This window comes from Pelmatolapia mariae, linkage group LG14, assembly GCF_036321145.2.
Source record: "Pelmatolapia mariae isolate MD_Pm_ZW linkage group LG14, Pm_UMD_F_2, whole genome shotgun sequence".
NCBI classification, from domain to species: Eukaryota; Metazoa; Chordata; class Actinopteri; order Cichliformes; family Cichlidae; genus Pelmatolapia; species Pelmatolapia mariae.
In genome coordinates, this window is record NC_086239.1 from 11,134,477 (window position 1) to 11,156,885 (window position 22,409).

A 22,409-nucleotide genomic window follows, 5' to 3' on the forward strand; every position below is an offset into this window, starting at 1 on the left:
GTATGTTTTGTATGCTCATTCAGTCTTGAACGAGATGCCATTAATCAAAGCGCCATTATCCTTTTTTTAATGGTGTCGTAATGAAAACAGTGTCCTTCTCAAAGTCTGTTGAGTTTCTTTCTACCATTTAACCCTTTCTCCCAAAAAGATTATATTGACGAACGCTGTAGCCTTAATGATGAGTTTTGATACCTCAGTACATAACAATAAAGACATGTTTTGAAGACCATTAGAATAGATTCTTGGTTTATAGGGTAGGCAAAGACCACCCTCACTGACTTCAGATGCAAACCCAGTCATTCTGTTCTATAAGCAGGCCTGAAGTGAGACAGAAACTGCTTGGTTCAGAAAAGAGCTTCAGTTGTCACGTGTCAGTGTTTGGCTGGCAGAGTGCGGATCCAATTGCAGACTTGGAGACAGGACTGAATTCAGACCAGCATTTTATTGCCCGAGCTTGGGGAGCAAAATAAAACAATACAAAAAGTCAGACTAACCAGGAATTAAGCACTTAGAAGTTATAAAACTGCACACACACACGGGAAAGGTATGATGACAACGTCACCAAGACTAGACTCAGACAATAAGTAGACAGGAGGGAATCAGGGTATAGAGGACACACCTGGGGGACATGGCTGAAGGAATGTAAGTGACGCGAGACAGGAAGCAGAACTGAACATAATGCACACGAAACAAGGAACTATCAAAATAAGACAGGAAAGATAACAAACTCAGACAAAGAGACCCAGACTTGAGACACAGGAACAGAGTAACACAACACAAAGACATGACTGGAGGAGGAGACGACACTCACCTGAGACAACTACAGAGACACCAGACAACCAACGAGACAGAGAACAGAGAGAGAGAAAGAAAAAGATGACAGGGACCACAGGAGAGGATAACTAAATATTAGAAACTAAGAAGATAATCAGATGCACACTATGACCTTAACATGAAACTGGACACAGACCAAAGGTAAACAAATACAGAGATAAAGGCTGACTACTCAGAGACAAAAGAAGGAGCGTGTGACAGGAGAGGCGACTTGCACCATTACAGGATTAACAACTAGGAATTTAAATAACAAAACTCAGAAGACTAAATGTTAGAACTAGAACGTAAATTGTTTCACAAGTCCAGAAATAAATTGAAAACCACCAAAGCTCAAAATACATGGCCTAAAAACCTAGGGCCCTCACATCAGTAGGCTTCAGTAGGTACTTCTAGTAGTCTTTCAAGAGTTAAAGAGCTAACCGCCCTCACAGTTGATGTCATGTGGGATAAGCGTGAATGTGGACCAACATTCCATTATTGTGTTATGCTTATTTAAAGCTCCTGCAATAGCTAAAATCTACTTAAAAGGCTTTTTGTAGTATAGTGGACAAATAGGGCACACACACACACATACACACACATAAAATTACTATGTCAATGGGGTATATGGCAATACTACTATCTGGCATTATCAGATAAGTCTGTGAAATACCCTCGTGATGTTAATGCACGAGGGAGGGTGGGGGGAAGGATCTTTATGTGTGTGTGTGTGTGTGTGTGTGTGTGTGTGTGTGTGTGTGTGTGTGTGTGTGTGTGTGTGTGTGTGTGTGTGTGTGTGTGTGTTTGGGTGTGTGTGTGAGTGCGTTGGTATGTCTATCTGTTCCTGCGCGGCCTTGAGATAGTAATAGTGAATTTAGCTCCTCACATTCGTCAATTACTACTTGCAAACACAAAGCAGTAATCAGAGCGCTGGACGTGTTTCCTGGCCCCCACCATCCGTCCCAAGGCTATCAGAGAAGGCAACCAGATAAGACAGTAAAGACAAGGATTAAGGGTTGGAGTGGCACAGCAGCATATGGTGCCCCCCGATAAACATGCCCCTTATACTGCTGTTACACAAACACTACCTACATGTTTGACACAACTAACAGGTCTCAAAGGATGTATGAAAAGAAATCCGCTTCTATTTCTTACTTAACCTTTAAAGTTTACCGTGAAATTACTGTGAATAACGTTTAGCAGCTAAAACTTTGTTTTGCTGAGCTAAACTTCTCAGACTGTGTTATTTTGTTGACAAAATAAAAGGTTATTTTTATTATTGTTTAACTAAAGTACTGAGCAGTTATGTTATACCGTTATTTAACATTTAGCAATTTTCTTGAAATATCATTTCAGTTTTGAGGCTATATGTCCCACCCCTAATCTACAGCAATCTGTAAAACATGGTGGAGGCTCTGTTGTGGTTTGAGGCTACAATTCAGCCAGCGTTGTTGGAGATCATGTCAAAACTGATGGAATTATGAACAAAGAAAATTATCAACAGATTTGAAGCCACTATGCAATACCATCTGGAAAACATCTGATTGATGAACAGCTTAATTTTTCAGTAATAACAATGATCCCAAACACACTGTCAATGCAGTGAAAACACACCTGGACAGAAAAACACACAATGGAGCACAGATTGGCCTCCCCAGAGCCCACCCTTCCATATCACTGAAGCAGTGTGTGATCATTCTGGTGGAGAATGTAACAAAAGTGCGCCAACACTGTTACACAATACTGTATATCTCAGGAAGGTGAGATGAAATTCTTTTCTTTTTTTATAAAGGCCCTTAATGGTCTTTTTAACTCTTCCATAGATGTGTTCCTGTCTTTGAATGGGTGTCATTTAAAAATGATCAAAAGGACTATGCTGCCTGTTTTTATTAAGCTTGAAAATCCACTTTCACTCAGCTCCAATAGTGATTTTCATGCACATGCACAACAATTCATAGCTAGCCTAATTTTGACCCGATCAAAATGTAAAGTTTAAATTTAGCCTTGTTTCAGTTTAGTCATTGCTTTCAATTTTAACATTTTAAAAATAAATAATCCCATCACTTTCATTTTCCATTATTTTGAGCCAGTTTTTATAACTTTAGTCTTATTTCTATTTATTGGTACATGCCATCTTTTTGGATAAAAAATATTCCATCGATTTATTAATTTGTCCAAAATTCCTACTAACAACCTCAGCAGAAATACATTTCTAAAAATGAATAAATCACTGTCAGATCTTGCAAAGTAACGTGCAGCCAAAGCTTTGGTATTCTCTGGGTCTCTCAAACCAATATAAAACATCTTTTCTAGTCAAAATATGTTAACATGTTTTGCTAATTGTTGTTGCTGCAAGAATAAAATGTGCTGTTTATTGAGCTGTAGCTAGAAAGCTAATTAGCTAACTATCCTGCAAACTGCTGTGCACTTTTCCCCAGCGACTCTCAGCTTGGTCACTTGTTTACTATGTTAAGGATCAGGACAGGATGTGTCTTCATGGTTTTAAATTAGATAAAGAAAAAAAATCATGTGGGTTCTTTTTCAAAGTCTGCAGCTCAGTGACTGCATTGTTTTATGCAAACAGTGACATAAGACGCCCCATCTAATTATAAGGAATCAGATGAATTAATACCAATCTACTATCATGAAAACAGAGAATATAACATTCTTCTACTGGTATGAGTTCTTCCTCAAGGAAGAACACAGTACATACGTGTGCTGTCACTGCCAATAAAACACGCTATTTAATTTCAGCGGGATGCTTCAAATTGTATTTCAGCAATATGATTAGATTTTGAACTGCTCATATTTTTAATCTGATTTCATTCGTTGGGCAACAAAATGAACACAGATGCATTGCTTTTTCTATCAAGAGTTAAAACAAGTCCCGCAACAAAAAAGGTTGCAGGTCCTACCTCCTTCTGTCCCTACCCGAATACCCGCTGAGTACAAAATCTCCAACAGAAACAGCAAACAGAACAGAAATTACAAAAGCCTGATTAATGCAGACATCATCCCCAGATCAAACAAACCAAATAACCACTCTGTAGCTCTAATTCTATATACAGTCCTTTTAGGCCTCAGGTGGCTCTGTGTGTGCCTGAACGTGTCAACTAACAGCTTTTCACTATATGTTCGTGTAGGCATGTGCGTGTTCTGCAAAGGTATGTCTGTGTTTACAAGTGTATCTGAATGTGTGTATGTGCAGTATAAAGTGTATGTGTGTGTGAGCAAGTGTGTATTCCCCCACTTAGTAAAAGTCCCACCTGGTGCCCCCTCCTGTTCAACTGGATGCAACAGAGACAATGTTAGGGTGAAGTCTGCTGTAACAATGCACAGATGGGATCGCTCTCTCTCTCTCTCTCACTCCCTCCCTCCCTCTCTCTCTCTCTGTCCCACTCTTTTCCTCTCGCACAGTGTGCCTAATGCGCCATTCTTCCTGGCTGTTCACATGTATCAGATTTGACATGCTCACTCGTTGTCTGCAAGGACAGAACAACCGGGGACCACTTTTCAGTCTCATCCTCATCCCTGAAAAGTCATTTGTGTTTCGGCAGAGTGTGTGGGAGGGCAGAGCAATCGAGGCAGGGAGAGAGAAATTTTGACTGTGAGCGAGAGTCACGGAGAAAAATAGAGAGTTGGGAAATAGGAAAGAGACAGAAATCGGGACAGCGGAAGAAAAGGTGATGCAGAGCAATAAAGCGGGCGCGAACGCAGTGAGCACAGCGAGGGCAGAGTGAAACGTAAAGAGGATATAGGTCACGATGTAAAGAGGAAGAGAAGCTGGACATTTTGGAACAATTTAAATGAGCAAGAGAAAGCGTGCGGAAGCATAACACTGCTGAGAAAATGAGGCTCTAAGGGCACTGTATAAAAGAGGGACTAATAATGGAACTACAGAGGGCTGCTGCCTACAGCCTTTCCTGCAGGGAACAGGCAGCCAGTTAACATACATTTACTGAGAGCCAAAGTGTGTCACACCTAAATCTAACCTTGCACTACAGCAGGTCTCCTTCTTTTTTTGTCCTTACTGAACAGCTAAATGAATGCAGTGGTTCATGTAAGCATGATGCTGATGATATAAGAGGACATAATGCATATGGTTCTTGTGCACACCTTCTAAAGATATTTGAATATCAAAGGAATAGTTGAGGTTATTACCACTTGATACCTGCTGTTAGTTTAAGTCCTTCTGCTCACTTATGGTTATATTTTACTCACCATGGTTTTTGTGAGGGGTTTTTTCTTTACTTTTGCAGTAAGACCACCCCACTGAAAGCTTGCCTAATCAATCACAGTCCATGCGGTCACTTTTAATCAGATTTTCAGAGATCAGAGATATGTAGCTATATTTTAGATCTGGCTACAACAAGCGATGTCAGCATGTTCCAAGAATTGATTCCCAGAATGCATTAAATCGAAACCTGTCTTTACCATCCCGCTGCCTTTTGAAGGGTACTTTTTGATGATTCTGAGAGTACAGACATTAAACTAGAGAAAAAGCAGAAATACTGCAGCAGTGTTTTACCCCAACAGCTAGTTTATGAATTACCTATGGCAGTGAAAAGCCCTGGGCATATTTAATGCAGGAGAATCTGTCCCTTTTTTATCTTTCTTTCTTTCTTTTAAAAAAAAAAAAAAACTTTTTTCCCCAATCTGTTTTCTTTCCCTTTCCAAAAATCTGCATTTTCCCCGCATTATGAGAGTAACAGCCAGGATTGTCTGGACAACAAGCACATGGTTTCAAGATGAGTTTATCAGCTCATCCTGACCACATTCCTCCAAAAAGAAGCATGTGAATTCATTGTGAAAGATAAGGGATCAAAGGGTTTTCACTCAACTATCACACTGCTTTCAGGAGGATAAAAACATTATTAAGGAAATATTCTTGCAAAAAGAAAGAGTGGCATGTACAGCAGCAAAAAGCTTCAAATGGTGGTGAGTTTTCCATCTTTTCTAAACCACGTCATGTCTGAGATCTCTGAACCTTAAAAACATAAAGGAAAGAAGTCGTTTCTGCAGGTTCAGTCAGCCAAGTGTCCAACAATCAATGCAGCAATTACGGAAGAGCGCAGAAAACCCACTGAGTGCAACACTATACAATTTAGAAAATTATATTAATCTAGTGTATGAAATTATGCATAATATATTTTTGGAGACTGCACAGTTATCTGATGTAGACAAACTGACTGGACCACCGTGCACTCAAAGCAGGTCACAGGATCGGCATCAACTCCCAGTGTGACACCAGCCGGTTCAGCCTCTGGGTTCATTCAAGTGCTGTAAGGTCATTTAGTGTTTGTTTAGATCAATTTAGAATCAATTTCAAATTAGTGATGCAAGGCCACTGTACTCCAGGGAGTACAGTTGAAAATACCGATGTATAGTCCTTGCTTCAGGACACACTCTTGTAAAAAAGTCTAGGACCCACTCACTCACAGGTCCCACTCATTTGTCACTGCTAGCAGCTTTTAAGCGATCAGGTTTTGTGCCATGTGAGAAAGATATGCTCTCATTGCATGATCATTATACATGTAACTATAGCTGCAATCAGAGCAGAGTCATAGCCTATAACTTGTGTGTGTGGTGAGTCTGACAGATGCAGAGCAGCAGTTTGTAGGTGGTTTTGAAGAGACTGGTTGACAGCTTTATTGGGGTTTTGGCAGTATTAAAGTAGAGCATATGTAAGCACAAAGAATAAGACAATAGAAAACAAATGTTAAGGCCTAACATCTGCTGACACCAGGCTGAAATAAGCTTTTACAAGATAGCCAGTGTTTAGCGAATAGCCTGCTTAGCCCACCTAGCAGCACCTGTGAAACATGGAGGAAGGCAGCAATTTTCAAAAAGGTGAGAAAACTTTGATTTTGATTGCAGTCTGTTGTAATTAAAGTCCTTGGGCACTTGCATTTGTGGCTTTCACTTACATTTATCTATGACTGAGATCTACTCAAACTCATGTATTGCCATGAATGAAACTAGCTATGATTTTTGCTCCATATTGCCTCGCCTTTCCTCAAACTACCCACTGCTGAATCTGTCAGCCTGCACTTTAAATGCAACTCCAACTACTATAAAGGAGCAGTGTGGCGTTTGTTCTTGCACTCTGCTAATCACTAATGCTCTGAAATCTCTCAGATAAGGAAGCTTGTTTTAATGGATTCTGGTGGTTCAAGGAAGAAAAACTTGCTTTCCGAGAGCTGATTATCATAATAACGTGCCCTTTCAGTACACAACCCTCAATTTAATCATGACAGAAATCCACTTCAAGGAATTTAAAACTCTTAGGAAATTATTTTTAGCTAAGATGGCTATATACAAGACATGAACATAAACGTCCCCAAAGATTTCGTGATATAATAGGTGGAAACACGATAGGCCACACTTCCTCCAGTCTTACAAAACAAAAGCCAAAATATGGCTGCCTTCTTGTACTGCATAGTCTTGAGTGGGCAATGGAAAAATGTCCTGTCCTTATACAATATGAGTGAAACAGGCCCACAATACTGAAAGAATACAAGACCACCTAAAACATCAGGATGGAATTGATTGGATGTTATTGGTCACTTGGTAGCTGAACAGATTATGCATTAAAAAGCCAATCATAATATGACAGCTGATACAACTTTGCAAACTCAAGCAGACCCTGTATTTTATTGGGCTTCATGGCCTCACAATAGCAATGTTTATAATTCTTTAACAATTCAATTTTTCCCCTGAAATGCTCATATTTGGATCCTCTCGCTATCATTCCAGTTCACTTTAAAACAGTTGTAGTTTGACTGGAACATGTTGATGTACAAATGTCTTTAGCCACGTTAATTTCTTTAGATTTTTCTTTTCTCTGAGTGAGACTTTTTTTTATCATTTTTAAAGTGGTCGTAAGGATGAGGTGAATCATTTAAAATTTAAAAAAGCACCAAAACTGAGGAATGAGCCAGTGTTGTCTCTATACATTATAGACAACTTCGCGCTTAAAAGCCTGTCGGAAAAACACATTATTTGTTCCCATTTCTTTGAAGCTATAAAAAATAACAATAACACTGTTTGACAGACATAAATTGAATTTTTACACCAAAAATATATTCTCAAAGAGATATTAGCCAAAAACTTGGCACTGTCTCAGGGTAAGAGTGGCTGCAAATGAACCATTTTTAAAGTAGGGAAACAGGTAGAAATGGAACTGACAGTCGGTAGCAACAGGTCTTATGGTCTTATGAATCAAATCAAATCAAATCAACATGTGCAGAAGAGCTCAGGAGAGGAGTATGACAATGAGTGTCTAAAGCCATCTGTAAAACACGGTGGAGGCACTGTCATGGTTTGGAGCTTGGGGGAATAATGAACATAGAAAAGTACCAACAGATTTTGATCCACTATGGAATACCGTCTGGAAAGAATGTGATTGACGGCACTCGAATTTCTCCACATGACAATGATCCCAAACACACGAGCTGTGTGGAGCATACCTGGATTAAAAAAAACACTCAGGTAAACTATCAGTCATGGATTGGTCTCCCCACAGCCTACACCTCAACATTATTGAAGCAGTGTGTAAGATTTTCTTGGTGGAACAGAACAAAAGGCACCCAACATCCAAAAGGGAGCTTTGAGCGTGCTTCAAGAAGCCTGGAGAAGTATTCCTGAAGACTACTTAAAGGAATGACAAGAAGGCTTGGCTAAGGGAGTTCAGGCTCTGTTGAAGAATAAAGGTGGTGCTAACACAAATTGACTTTCAAGCTTGTTAGAACTGTACAAACTCTGTTTTTGCCTTATATACTGTGTTTCCATTTACGTGTTATATGTATTGCTGCACTATGTTCTATTTTCTTAGCAAAATATAAAGAAATTGGAAGTGGCTCAAGACTTTGCACAGTAACATACGTCGGATTTGTCTATAAGCCATAATGTTGCAGCTCTGTTAATTTCTTTGTTTTTTCCTAAGGTCACTGTTTATATTGTTTTACTGTTAAAGAAAATATGATAATGTGGGTTTAAAAAAGCAAAAAAATATTAGTTATTGGTCTTTTATGTGTTTTGAAAAATTGAACTCTACACAATAAAAAGTGGGGGTTAACAGAGTTTTAACAAACCTTTTTTAAATGTATTTCTGAATGTGCAACTTAGAAAGTCACAAGGCTATTCACAAATTCAGCCTATACAGCAGAGTGAGAGTCTACCTAATGAATCTAAGAGACAATCTGATGGTCCGCGACTGGGAGATTTGGGATTGGTGGAACAAACTGATGGAGTCATTACCGTCCAAGGGAAACCTTGATCCTTTGGGATCAACTGTAATTTATTTGTCAGGGGAATAAGAGGGCCCAAGCACAAACAGCCTGCCTGTTAGTGCACACCTGTGGGAGTAATGTGTGCACGGGAGCATTTCCTTTCGCCATTGATCTGAGCTCATAAAGGCTTACAATGATGAACACAGCAGCTATTCTTGGTAATACCAGAGATCAACTAAACGACCATCAGGCAGCCACTGACTGAAAGCTGCAATATATCATACACACACATACACATACACACACACACACACACACACACACAAGGAAGTAAATGGTGTGGGAGAGCTTGTGTAAATTATAAGACAATTAATATGAATTGTTAGAGACATGAAAAGTTTAAAACTTGGACCGCACAATTTTTAAGAGGTACAAAGAGCCTACCATGGAAAAGAGGATGAATCTGGAATTGAGTTAGCGTTTTATTTTTTGGGGGGTTTTGTGATACTGATGTGGCGTCAAGGAGGGTTTTTTTCAAGAGCCTGCAAAGACACAATACTTATTCTGTTAGATCAAAGTCTATGGAAAGCCCCAATTTGTGCCTGCAGTTTCGCTGACTGGCATGCATGACTTTGCTCACATTTGCTGGATTTAAGAGACCGATTTTTTTCCCCCACTTTTGTTGTACATGCAGAGCTTTTGAAACAACAGTTACGTAAATTTACAGCAGTTCTGACTCGTGAGTAAACATGAGTTTACTTGATATCTTTAAAAAAAAGTTGTAAAAGTGGTCATTACAGCGCAGTATCTACATGTTCCAAACAACTCCCGAGCAACTTATTTAACGAGCGAGTCAGGAGCCCTGTCAAAACCTCAAGAGCCAGCAAAGCAAAACTGCTCATGTCGTAGCGCCCTGAAGGAGAGGATCGTCAGGGTGCCACGACAAGAGGAAGACATCCGCCTTAAATATGTATAAGCCTCGGGTTCACCCACACACTCGAAAGGAAAATCAAGCTAAAAGACACTCTCATCTCAATGCCTCAACCTGCCACAGTGTGTTACAGACGAAGGCGCCGTACACATAAAGCATGTAGATTCAATTTTGTTCTGCTGTTTAGTCATGAATTACTTTGTGTCTTTTTTTCCAGCTTTTTCAAATGATATCACCTCCTCTGCACCTGTAAACCAACAAAAAAAGCCCCATTGCAAGACTGTAGTGATTCATTTCCATCTTTGAGTCACGAAGCCGACTTGCCTTTTTAAAGACTCATAAACTAACATCAGCTCTCACAATGGCGCGATTGTCGCACTTAATCCACGATTATCTCTTTGCTCGGAGCAACGATCTTGTGGCTGGAGATGAAGCTGGCCACTGTTTGAAGTGCTGCATCGTGTCATAAAGTAAAAGTCAAAAAGCTTTAGTCACACACTTTCTCTGCTTACATATGAAATTAGCCTATTATTTTTTTCATGTAATAAATGGCAAACACAAATCTAAAGCAAGTTTGACGACGGCACTGACCACAAGCTGAGCTTCTGGTTTATTAAGTGACATGCAATTTCCCCGACACTCCGTTTCGCCATCTAACCCAAATGCAACTAAAAGCCCCACTGATCGCACTGCTGCATTAACAGCATCACCCTGCTTTACTACATCCTCGTGATTTCCTCATTTGCCACTGTGATTAGAGGTACAACCAACTCCAAAACCTCAAAGCTCCAAACCCCCAAATCTCTGTGAAGTGACCACATCAGACGTTTGCCCCAGATGCTTGGCCAACTGCCGTGCAAGCAAGCTGTGGACTCTTTTGGGGCCTAGTTTAATGTGTGCTTAAGAGACCAAGGGACCGGGCAAATGCTGCTCTCTCTCTCCTCCAAATATCTGCCCATCATTTATTCATTCACACTCCCAGGATGGCCACGGCTGCCATCATCTGAGGACCATGTCGTCTGAAGTTCCCCGCGCCTCTGTCGCTCAAGCGGCCATGTACACGCACACACATGCACTTTGCGAGCGGTCCCGGAGGTCTTTTAATTTTTTGAGAGGCTATTTTTAGCGGGAAAAATAATCGAGGTGGAAAGTTCCATCTGTCCAACACTCTTGTTCCAGCTGCTCCTTTTTAGCAGCAGGCAGAAGAGGGAGGGGGGTGAAAAAAAATCTCTACTTAACGGATGAAACTGACACAAACTGCTTTTTTTTTAAAAAAAATCTGCATCAGCAGGAAGAGAGGTGTTCTCTAAGTTAGTATCTGACCAACTAAGCGGGAAACTCTCGGCACCCCTACATGCTCTTTACTCTGCTACTGGCCTATAACATCTCAGGGACTACTTGCCGCTCTCCTCTCTCTCATTGGCTTAAACTAGCAGCCAAATAGCCTAACAAAATAAAACGGTGACAATTTGAAGCGGCAAAAAAAGACATTCTGGTAAATATGCAGTTGTTTCTCACTGGACCTGATGGTCATTGAAATATACTGTAATTACTGATGAAATTACTGATGAAAATAAAAGATGATAATATTGCGACTGAGTCCAAAAGAGGAAAGGATCCAAATATAGAACTGAAGGAACCAAGAAGAACATGCCAAACTTTACTACTGGGCTTTCGGAGCATGGGCATGATGGCAGTCAGCAATGAAAAGAAAACACAAGGGTGCAGGCAAAGCAAAAACACAAAAATCACTTTTAAGGAACACAACACTCCAATCTGGCGATTTGGGAGAACTACATAGGAGGTTTTTATACTTGGAGGAATAATGAGTGGACCAGAAAGAGGTGATACAGAAGACTGGCAGGAAAAAGAACAAGGCCTACAAGATGAGACTGGAAATGACTTGAGCAATAAGTATAACAATAACCCAAAATCAAAAAAGTTCTCATTGTTTAGCACACTTTTCTTCATCCAGATATGTTGTTGTCTTATGGTCTGCAGATCTGGTGAGTACTCCTGCTGGAAGTAGATGAAATCTAATTTCTGGGACGGATTGAGTTGGAAAGTGGACTTGCAAACATGACAAAACGCAGCAACCGACACGACAGATAAACCAGACTCACTGTGTAACTTTGATGCCGCCACTTTCAGCAGAGCCCCAAGAGGTTAACAAGCTCACAGAGCAAGCGGGAAGGAGAATTGGTCTAAGTTCTGCTTTGAAGCAGGCACAAACGCCCTGAATGCCAATGAGCTCTGAGAAACAGACCATGTTGTCTCTTTTTAACGCTTATTCTCACTGAACTCTTCGGTCCAAACCTGAAGACAGCGTGCTAATCTGAGCGCTTCTGTGTATTCAAACTTGAAGGATTCTATAGGAAGCGTTACGCAGGCGAGTAAACCAAACAAAAGCAGTTGAAAAGTTCAGAGCCACCAGCTCCGCTCGAATTCAATTTGCTGAATTGACTGAACCTCGGGATCTGTCCCTGCTACGCCCTTGAGGGCTGTTCTGGGTGTATCTTTAAATCAGGGCACGGTGAACAGAGTGGCCCTGTGTTGGTATCACCACGGGTGTTCGTTGTGACAACAGCTGAACTAATCTGTTTATCAGCATAGAGCCTCCACTGTTCATTCTTCTAACTTTTAGAAACTTTCTTCAAATGATCCCAGCACTGCAGATCCAGACGAACCCAACTTTTCTTGCGAGGCTGCTGTTGAGATGAATCCATTTCTAACTGAGAAGAGGGGATACAATATTTATGTGTAACTGGGGAGCGCTGATGGCTGAAGAGGACACGACATGTCCTCTAACTAATGCTGAAATACGAAGGGCCCTGCCACGAACTAGGCCATGATTGATGCCTGTCCGAGGAACTCATGAATTTTACTTCCTTCTGTTGCTTTTTCCTGCTTTTTAAAGCTTTTCCATTTTTCATGCTTTTCTGTGGACATCCTAAGGCACTTGTGAACAAAAAGTAGGGTTTTTTTGCCACACATGTGAAGCAAAACTACAACAAACTAATATATATGTATAAAGTCTCATGTGTAATATCTTCAAAAACAATCTGGTGTCTATTAAGACTGATCTCATCATCCTAGAGACTATGTTTGGCATGAAAAAGTTGAGGTTAACAAACACAGAAGCCACCATGAACAATACAGACTTTGCTGCATCAGAATTTATTTATAGCAACACTGGCAGCTCCCCAGCAAGACAGCAAAAGGAGAGAAGAAAGGCTGTCCTGCTTCTCTCTGAGCAAGTTGTCTTGTTACAGAGATGCTGAACTCACATCGGTCTTACAGTTACTTAACCTAAAGTCAATGCAAAGCTGAGATCTTTTGAGCCGGACAGACACGTGGAGTGACCACAGTCCACGATGTACTATCATGGGCGTGTACGTATGTGTGTAACCCTGAGTGAAGCTGACGAGAGGCCACGCATCCACTCACCGCAGAGGTACCCACAAGCCAAATAAGCAAGCAGCGGAGTGAAACACCTGGGGAATCGGGCTAAATTGAATCTTGCACAATTGTTCAGTCCAAATTGACATGTCAGACTGGTGTGTGTGTGTGTGTGTGTGTGTGTGTGTGTGTGTGTGTGTGTGTGTGTGTGTGTGTGTGTGTGTGTGTGTGTGTGTGTGCGTGTGTGTGTGTGCGTTGCAAGGTTCAGTGCAAATGTTGCATGAAGCTCTGAGGGGAATCAGTCAATATTCAAGCATGTCTCTGCTCTGCTCTGATGTGTTTTTCAATAAAGATGTGGACCTCAGGTGAAAGGAAATTTTAATATGAGCACCATATCCATCCTTATTCAGTGGGGAAACATCATATCTGCAGCAATATATTTAGTCTATAAACGGCAGGCTGTTAATATTTTCTTTAATGTTAACTTAATCTTGTTTTTCATGAATTCCTTCGTCTCACCTAAAGCTTTAATAGGACGCACAAGGACTTGTCGTTTTCAAAATTTTAAACTTTGGTTTATTTTATAGCAGCAAGTGTGACAAACTCACTAAACTTGCAGGCACTCTCAGCGAGAACACTGTTAAATTACTGCAGGGATAACAGCACCGCTGCGCTAAGAAGAAAGGGAAGGTAAACAAAAGCGCACACATATACATAACTGCTATTTGTGCACGCACACAATAAAATTCCCATCGGAGGGCTATAGGAACATCCAGTGATTTTCCTTTGGGGCTGCTCGCTCTCCTGTGCAGCCTGATCATCATACTCCTCGTTAATCGGGCGGATTACCAGCGCAACCCTCCACCGTCTGCTCCGTTTCTATTTTAAAACACAGACACTACTGTACCACGTTTTAAAGTGTATCAGTGGTTAAAAGAAGGGGCGGGTGTGGGGGGAGAAGAAAATCAGACCTCGGGTTGTGCAAGGTGGCCACAAGGAAAACCAGGCAGAGCGCATATGGATAAGACGTGCACAGTCAAAAGTGCTCGGTGGGGATAGCGACTAGCAAAAGGCGGAAAAGTCTTTTTTTTTTTTTTTTTTTTTTTTTTTGTAATGCCGGGGATTTGTCAGCGTGATCCAAACACACAGTATTAAGGAGGGCTGGGATCATATGGCTTTTGGAGAGGCAGAGCCCAAGAGACATTTTAATTCCAGGTTCCAAGGGTTCCAAGTCTGTTTTTATACCAGTTATAGACATATATGGTCATAGTGACTTATCCAAGTTACAAAAAAGCCACATTATTATTAGTAGTATTATTATTAGTAGCAGTAGTAGTAGTATCATTAACCTACCAGGCGCTTTCAGCTTATAGTTGGCGCACAGACTAAGTTTCCAAGTGTCATATAACTTACCCTCCATGCAGAAAATGACCATCCAGGCTATCCATAGATCTGAGTTATGGAACTTCACCATGGCTGGTAACTGTTCAGTAGTAACTCACTTTCAATTTAAGACCACTGCCTAATTTCTTTATGGAGGTCTCCGCTCGCAGTACCCTCAAAGAGAAGTAATTGTTCCTTATAACAACATGTAAGCGATGTGGGGGCTTTTACGCAGCGCGCATTCTCCAAACACTATCCACCAATCCACCTTTCTATCCAGCAGGCACTCCTCTTCACTTCAGAGCTTCTTTTTAAAACTAACTAGCCTCCCGCCCGTTCTTTGGTAGCCGCTGGACACTCCAAGGCTATTTTCTTTCCCCGACCACTCCAATCAGTTTACGCACGCTTGGAGAAAAAAAAAGAAAACGAAGAATCACTCTCCACCTGCTGATGTTCCAAAAATCTGTCCACTCTCGCTGGAAGTAACTTACAAACACGACTGAAACTGACACTTTCCGCGCCCGCTCGGTGAGTCTCTCCAACGCGTCTTGTTGCGCTCCATGGTTTTTCGTCTGTTCGGCTGCAGCTGAGCAGACCCGAGCGTAAGTCGGAAAGTGTGGGGGAAATGTCCCACTTCCGGTCGCTGTTTTTCAAAGTAAACGAAAGAAAAAAATCAAGTGGGAGGTATTGGATAGAAAAAATTATAAAGTCAAATCTAGATCAAATCTAGTCACGATTGTCAGATGGGGATAAAGGTCAGACGTGTCAGTACCTTCGATCATGCCTGAATTGCCTCACCGATCATCTTTACAATTCACTGCAGTCATGAGGTCGATACATATGAACACTTGTGGGTTAACATTTCATTTTTACTTGTCTAATTATCTTTTTTGCTTTTTGCTTTTGAGGTGCTACTTAAGTATTAAAAATAGCCTCCCACCTTGAAAATTCACATTTTATTCCATTGCCATTTATCCAAACTAGCAAACAGGGACAGCAGAATCCAGAACCGTCAGGCTGGGCGACTACACGCCTAACCTCAGTTGGCTTTTATTTTGTAGGCAACACCCCACTCTGTCCGCGAGGGCCTGGCTGTGTCCGTGCGGCTTGACTGCGCTCAGCGGCGGTCGATTGAGACGAGCTCGAGCCTGGCTGTTGCTGGGAGACCGTTGACGCCAGACGAAAGAGAGACGTTCGCGCCCTCCTGCGGCGCGTCCACAAAAGGCCCAGTAGAATAAAATAGAATAGACCAGAAAGCTTTGCACACTTCTGTGTGAATCATTTTCTCTGCCTGTCACGGTGACAGCATTCATCAGTTTGTTTGATCGCTGCTGCTATATTTGAGCTCTGTGTTCATTTTCATAATTTGGAATGTAAACAAGAGAGCGTTGTCACTGCCACACCAGAGGAGCCTATAATTAGAATCAGTCAGGAGAGCTCTTCTCTGAGAGACAAAGGCTGCAGAGCTCTTTACAAGAAAGCAAAGTTAATTCTCTGAAAGTCTCTTAAAGCTGTCTGCATGCATTCAAAAGAAGATAGAAACTTGGACTATCCGTGCATTGGTGGTTCTTGGTGTCCGGGGATGGGCGTCCGGGTATGCACCGGCTCACTCCTGGTGGCTGCTTGTCGGGGCCTGGAGCCTGGGGCTCGCTCGGGCCCCTTCGTTGGGTGGGGTGCCCTCGGCATCTCGGCCTGGGGCTCGGTCACTCTGGCACAGCTGGCTGTCGGCGGAGCTCACAGGCACGTCACTGCAACCCCCCCTGGCTTCTGCTCTGCAGCTGCTGAGTGACCCCTCATCTGGGGCTCTCCTCAGGTCTTTCCGGGAGAGTGGCACGGCTGCCCCTCTGTTGGTCTTCCTTGGTCTCTTGTGGTCTGAGGGCCTCTGGATGTCTGGAGCCTGGATCTCCTCCATACCTGCTTCATGCCCTGGAGGACGGGGCTATGGCTCCCCACACCCTCTAGCAGATCATTACATGAAGGAACCTTTTAAACACAAGCGCGCTCATGCTCTCAGGTGTACACACGGGTGCTCACAGACACAAACTACACCCTTTTTGGCTCCTACCTCAAAGCACACTGTGCGCTGTCGATCCTACGTGCTGCACAATAATATTCAATATTTAGTATTTACTGTTATATTCACATAGATCATCGCGATGATGTTGTTTATTATATTGATCTGTTTTTTTGCTTGTTTTCTCTTTTTTCTTTCTCAACAGGTGATCCAGGTGATTGATATATGTATTTTTTGTCTGTTTGTTTTGTTGGTTTTTTGCCCTTTATCACCGTTCCTCTTCCCCGCTGTTTTTCTTTCCCTGCCTCTCTTTCTTTCTCCCTTTTCTTTCCCCCAGTCATGTCTGTCCCGTGTGTAGCAAGTGAAAATAAAATAAAATAAACAATTTTTTAATTTTTATTTTTATTTTTTTTAAAGGAGAAGCAACAAATAGAAACAAAAAAAAAAAACTTGGACTAGACTGTGGCTGTGGCAAAGAAGTAAATAAAATGGAAATCTCTTTTTCACTAAAGAGTAGCACGGGGATGAGCATGAACTCACAGGCTAAAGGAACTCATCAGCAAGCTACCAAGGACACTGCATCAAACAACCTACGTACGGGCGTCTAATTACTCTGATCCACTGATCTCACTTAGCTCATCTCTGCACTAAATGCCTGCTTATATCTTTTCTACTTCACAGGATTCTCAGTCTTGTCAGTCTCAAAGCATCAGAACATCAAAGGAGAAACATTATGAGTGAAGCATCTGTAGATTTTCTTCACTAATTAGATTTTTCAGAATTTAAAAAAAGTGCAGCATAAGCCATGATGGGGGGCAGCACCATATACATCACTCCATGCTTTTATTTTTATTTTTTCCGGACATAAAAAAGCTGTTGGCAGGTATTCACTATTTGCCACAGCAAGTAGATAAGTTGAACATTGGAGCATCTTAAAAAGGCCTGAGGGCTTCCTCTCGCTCTGTCTCTCTGCTTGAACTTTAAACTTTCCTCTCATCCACTCGCAGCTCCCTTTCTGAAAAGGGCTTGCAACCTTTGTGATATTCATGAAAGATGCTTGAGGGGCAAAGTTACACCCAGTGCAACGGACCAGGGCTTAAAAGTTTGAAGAGGCATACGGCGTTTGGCATCATACCTAAAAAAGAGCTCTCAGTGTCACCCAAAGGCAGAATGAATTAAATGGTCTCTTGGAAAGAAAAATTAAAAATTAAAAAAGAACTTATTTGACATGAATCATTGCAGGGCTATATGAACGATGCAGATCTAGCTTATGTTGCTATTGTTTCTTATTATACAACACACTGACTTAGTAGCCTGCTGTGTATTGGTTAGGGTTTTTTTGTTTTTTTTTACATATAATCAAAAGAATCTTCTTCTTTCACTTGCTCCCAGAGGGCACCATAGTAAATCATCCACCTACTCTTTCCTCGTCTTTCACATCAATCCTCCTCATGTCCTCCTTCACTACATCCACAAATCTTCTCTGAGGTCATCCACTTTTTCTCCTTCCTGGTAGCTTCATCTTCACCATCTTTGTACAGTTTATTCACCGATACTCGTCTCCATGCACTCCACCGTGCCTGCGCTCTCTTCTTCACCTCTTATCCATCTTCACTACCTCTGCTATGTGTGTCTTTACTGCTACACCTGCCTCCCTCCTATTCACACACACTTATTCTGTCCATACCTCCACCTGCTCCCTATAAAGAGCTATAGTCCACGGAGATTCCCGCGTGACCTCATCTGTCATCCTGCTTTCTCTAGATCTAGACAGTGCAACTCCTTCTGACCATCTCCAAACTTCTCCATCAACACTCTAAAAGCAAACATCACACCTGCAGTGCTTTTTCTTGGCATGAAGCTAAGCCTTTCTCCTTAAACTGGCTTCTTTCTCATTTCTTCATGGTTTGACTCGTCCACTTCATCCCTCCCTCTTTATCCCATAGCTCTCCACATCAGCACACTTCTTGTCCATCCCTCAGGCATGCGCTCACTCTCCAAGATTATGGTGAACAGTCTGATCAAAAAGTCCAACGCCCTCTGGTCTACACCTCCACAGGTATGTCATCTGGACCTGCTGCCTTTCCACTCTTCATCCTTTTCATAGCTGCCCTCCCTTCCTCTTTACTAATCCTCTGCAGGTCCTGATTCATTTACTGTCGTCCATCCGTTCTCCTCTCTTTCTCTTTACCATCATAACTGACAAAGACAAATTTGCAAAGCTAGGATCAGACAATATGCTGCATATTTAAATGGTCTTGTTTTTTAGCCGTCTGTCAATCATTTCTGCTGTAGTTGAGTTTTTCACCTTTTCATACATCCACAATTTATTGGAGAAAGACAGAGCTTCAGCAGTTTTGCCTCTGTAGGCCAGAACAGATGATTTTAAGTCAAGGCATATCCTGATTGTTTGACTTTAAATCCGCTGTGGTATGTACAGGAGACAAACTGAGGCAAACTAAAGTTGTGTCTTTGTCTAACAAATTATGGACCTACTGCATGTTAATGGTTTCTGACCTCTCGTTCTCCTCTGACTTTCAGTTTGCATATCTATGTCATTTGTCAGAAGCTGAAGAGAAATCCAAATGATGCAAGTGATGCGCTAATTAGGTAAGAGAAGTTCAACAGAAACGAAAAGGGGACAAAAAAAGCAAAACAATGAAATAACATGTTTTTTCTAAAGTGAAAGACATTTTTAGCACAAATGATTCATACATTCTTCTGACCGAAGAAGAAATATTCCTCTAATTCTCCTGATTCTCTTCTTACAGGTTAAAATAAGGTCTAAACATGATGGATGGGTAAAACCGAGTTTCTCCAGCAGCCACAAACAGATGTGTGCTTGATGTATTATTGATTTCCTTCTGAAACCTGCTCCATTTTATTTTTTTTTCTGCACCTCCATGAAAGATTCAAAAGACCTGAAGGAGATCCTCGATGCTAAACGCTGTACTACTCCTCTCTGACAGACCTGGCTGCAGTTCACCATAACTTTAATATTGATGTCAAGTAAACGAGCGATCCTTTGCTTTAGTGCTGCATCATGTCTTCTTTGAGTTGTTTTGCCCTTGTTGGCTGCGAGCGTTCACCTTTTTCTTCCGGCCTCTTTATGGCCGAGTAGTTCTGGTTTATGATCAGCTGAGTATTTCTATCTCCTGTCACTTTTGCTTCTACACAGTTTTCTGAGATTTTTGCCAAACATTATGCTTCTTCTTTTTTTTTAAAGAACAAACTATTCAAACATGGTGCAAAATGAAATCCAACATACAGGAAGAGGGTGGAAAACAGCGTGTGTTAAAGTATTTCAAAGTAAAAATAAGACTAATATTACTGAACTACAGACAGTTCATGATGAAGTCATCATGTTGCATACCTTGATGAGGTCAACAGACTTTAAAATGGCAGTGGCAGACCTTTTAAACGAATTGTTAGGTAAAAACAGTGTTGTTACTGTCGCCTAAGGGTTAGTACCTCTAAAAATCAAATAGGAGACATGATCAAGGTTACAAGTCTAACTTTGTATTTATATGTTTAAGGTTCAAGGCCTCAGTTATTAGACAGCACATGATTATATACTACACAAAACACTAATATCAAAATATAGAGCGCTTAATAAATGCAATATAGTCCCTGTCATAAAGCACACATATTTTAGAAATTTGTATAAAAAATAAATAAGTCAAATAATAAAAGTGCTATGCTATTATTTTTAGGCAAATAAAAAACTGAAAACTTTTTGACAGTCTGATTTCTTATTGAATTTCAAATAGTTTCCAGCTGTTTCCAGAGACTTGCCCTGGATGAATCTTTTCGTTGCATCTATCTTTGAATCCACCAAATCTGTTCAACAGGATTCAGTTCTGGACTTTGTCTTGATCAGTCCATCAGTTCCACTTCTTCAGAGTCCTCCTTCTTGGTCAAATAGTCACTGCAAGGTTTCATAGTTTCATAGTATGTGCGGGGCCATTGTTGGCATATGAACCCATGACCAATCAGTTTCAGTCCAGAGAGAAATCCATGATGCGCTAAGATGTTCTGGTAGACCTTTTAATTCATGATGCTGTTGACTTTCACTAATTTTCCCACTGCGTTTCCAGAACTGGAACCCCCATACTCTCATGGAATCTCTATTGTGTTTCACAGTGGGTGCAGTGTGGCTAGCATCAAAGCGTTCCTCAGCTTTTCTGTGGACATAAACACAGTGATGCTCACCGAAGAGGACTTGTGCTTCCAGAGTACGTTCTTCCAGTCATCTACAGTTCAGTGTTTCTGCTCTCTGGAAACTCTGAGGTCTTTCTGGTTGTTTGCAGGCTTCTTAGTGGCTATTATTCCATTTAGGTCTTGTTTATTCAGTCATTATTTTCGAGACTTTCTCAGACTTTGATCTAGAAGCTTTTATCTCTACCTGAATCTCAGCAGTGGTCTTTCTTTTGTCTCTAACACTTAAATCGTGGAGGGTCTGACATCTACTTCAGTCAACTTTTGTTTTCTGCAAGCACCAGTCTCAGCAATTAACTCCAAAGCGTACTTGACCACGCTGTGAGAACACCATATTTCTTTGTGTTTTAATGCAGACTCCTTCCGTTTCACTGAGTTCTTGACATTTTAGCATTTTGAACAGGAGGGAAGAATTTCAAACTGAATTTAGAGCAGTCATTTAGGAAGCAGACATAGTCAATACAACGTTTAAACTGAGCATAAGAATGATGAAAAAGTGACTCTGAAAATGCTGTGGATGTTGGCGCCAGACAGGGTCGTCTAAATATTTCAGAAACTGCTGATGTTCTGGGATTTTCCCACACAACCATCTCTAGGATTTACAGAGAGTAGTCTGAAAAAGAGAAAAATATCCAGAGAGCAGCTTTTTTCTATACGAAAATGTCTTGTTGATGCCAGAGGACAATGGTTTGACTGTTTTGAGCAGATAGGAGGGCAAAAGTAAACCCGAAAACCACTCATTGTAATCAAAGGGCTACATCAGCAAAAGAGCTCATCAAAGTTGGACAGCAGAAGATTGAAAAATGTTGCCTGGTCTGATGAGTCTTGATTTCTGCTGCAACGTTCAGATGGTAGGGTCAGAAAAACGAGAAAGAATGGATCCATTCAACAGACCCACATAACAGACAGGTCTGGCCCGGATCTGGTGTCAAGCCGGCACTGCTGGCTGACTTCTGGCACGGTAAGTGGTATGTCATCCAGATACGGGCCAGGCCTGGCGTAGATGGCACTGTTTATGTGATGGCACGCCACATCTGGGCCGATTGTGGTTTGGTTTATGTGGCCCAGGCTCATAGAAAACAGGTCTGGCCCGGATCCGGCATCAAGCTGGCACTTTTGACTGACTGGTGTCATGGCAGGGTGTATGTCAACCAGATGTTGGCCAGGTCTGTCAATGATGGCACCATTTATGTTCCTATTTTCCTATTTTAGCTAGAAGACCCAAATGCCATGTTGCGATACTATACTGCTATGGCCAACGTTTCAAATGCAGGTTTGACAGGTTTGTGAGTGATATATATATAAGAATCAGTTCATTCATTGTCTGAACAGAGTTTCGTCATGTTACTTTTGCACTATTATGCTCCGGCACATGTTTTTATTACATGGCTTGATTAAGGTACACATTAGGCTGACATCT

At 41.4% G+C, this 22,409-nt stretch overlaps 1 protein-coding gene across 3 annotated transcripts in view; it reads right to left on the minus strand.

Moving 5' to 3' along the window:
- The window catches only part of igsf11 (immunoglobulin superfamily member 11), a 116,467-nt gene extending 101,108 nt beyond the window's left edge, over positions 1 to 15,359 (minus strand). The window contains exon 1 of one of the 3 annotated variants that reach the window (XM_063492947.1): positions 14,788 to 15,359. In XM_063492947.1, coding sequence (XP_063349017.1) covers positions 14,788 to 14,848 — 61 coding nt within the window. In that variant the 5' untranslated portion in view covers positions 14,849 to 15,359. The remainder of the gene's footprint in view (positions 1 to 14,787) is intronic. The other 2 variants (XM_063492948.1, XM_063492949.1) reach the window with 2 other exon arrangements.
- Between the last annotated feature and the right edge of the window lie 7,050 nt (positions 15,360 to 22,409).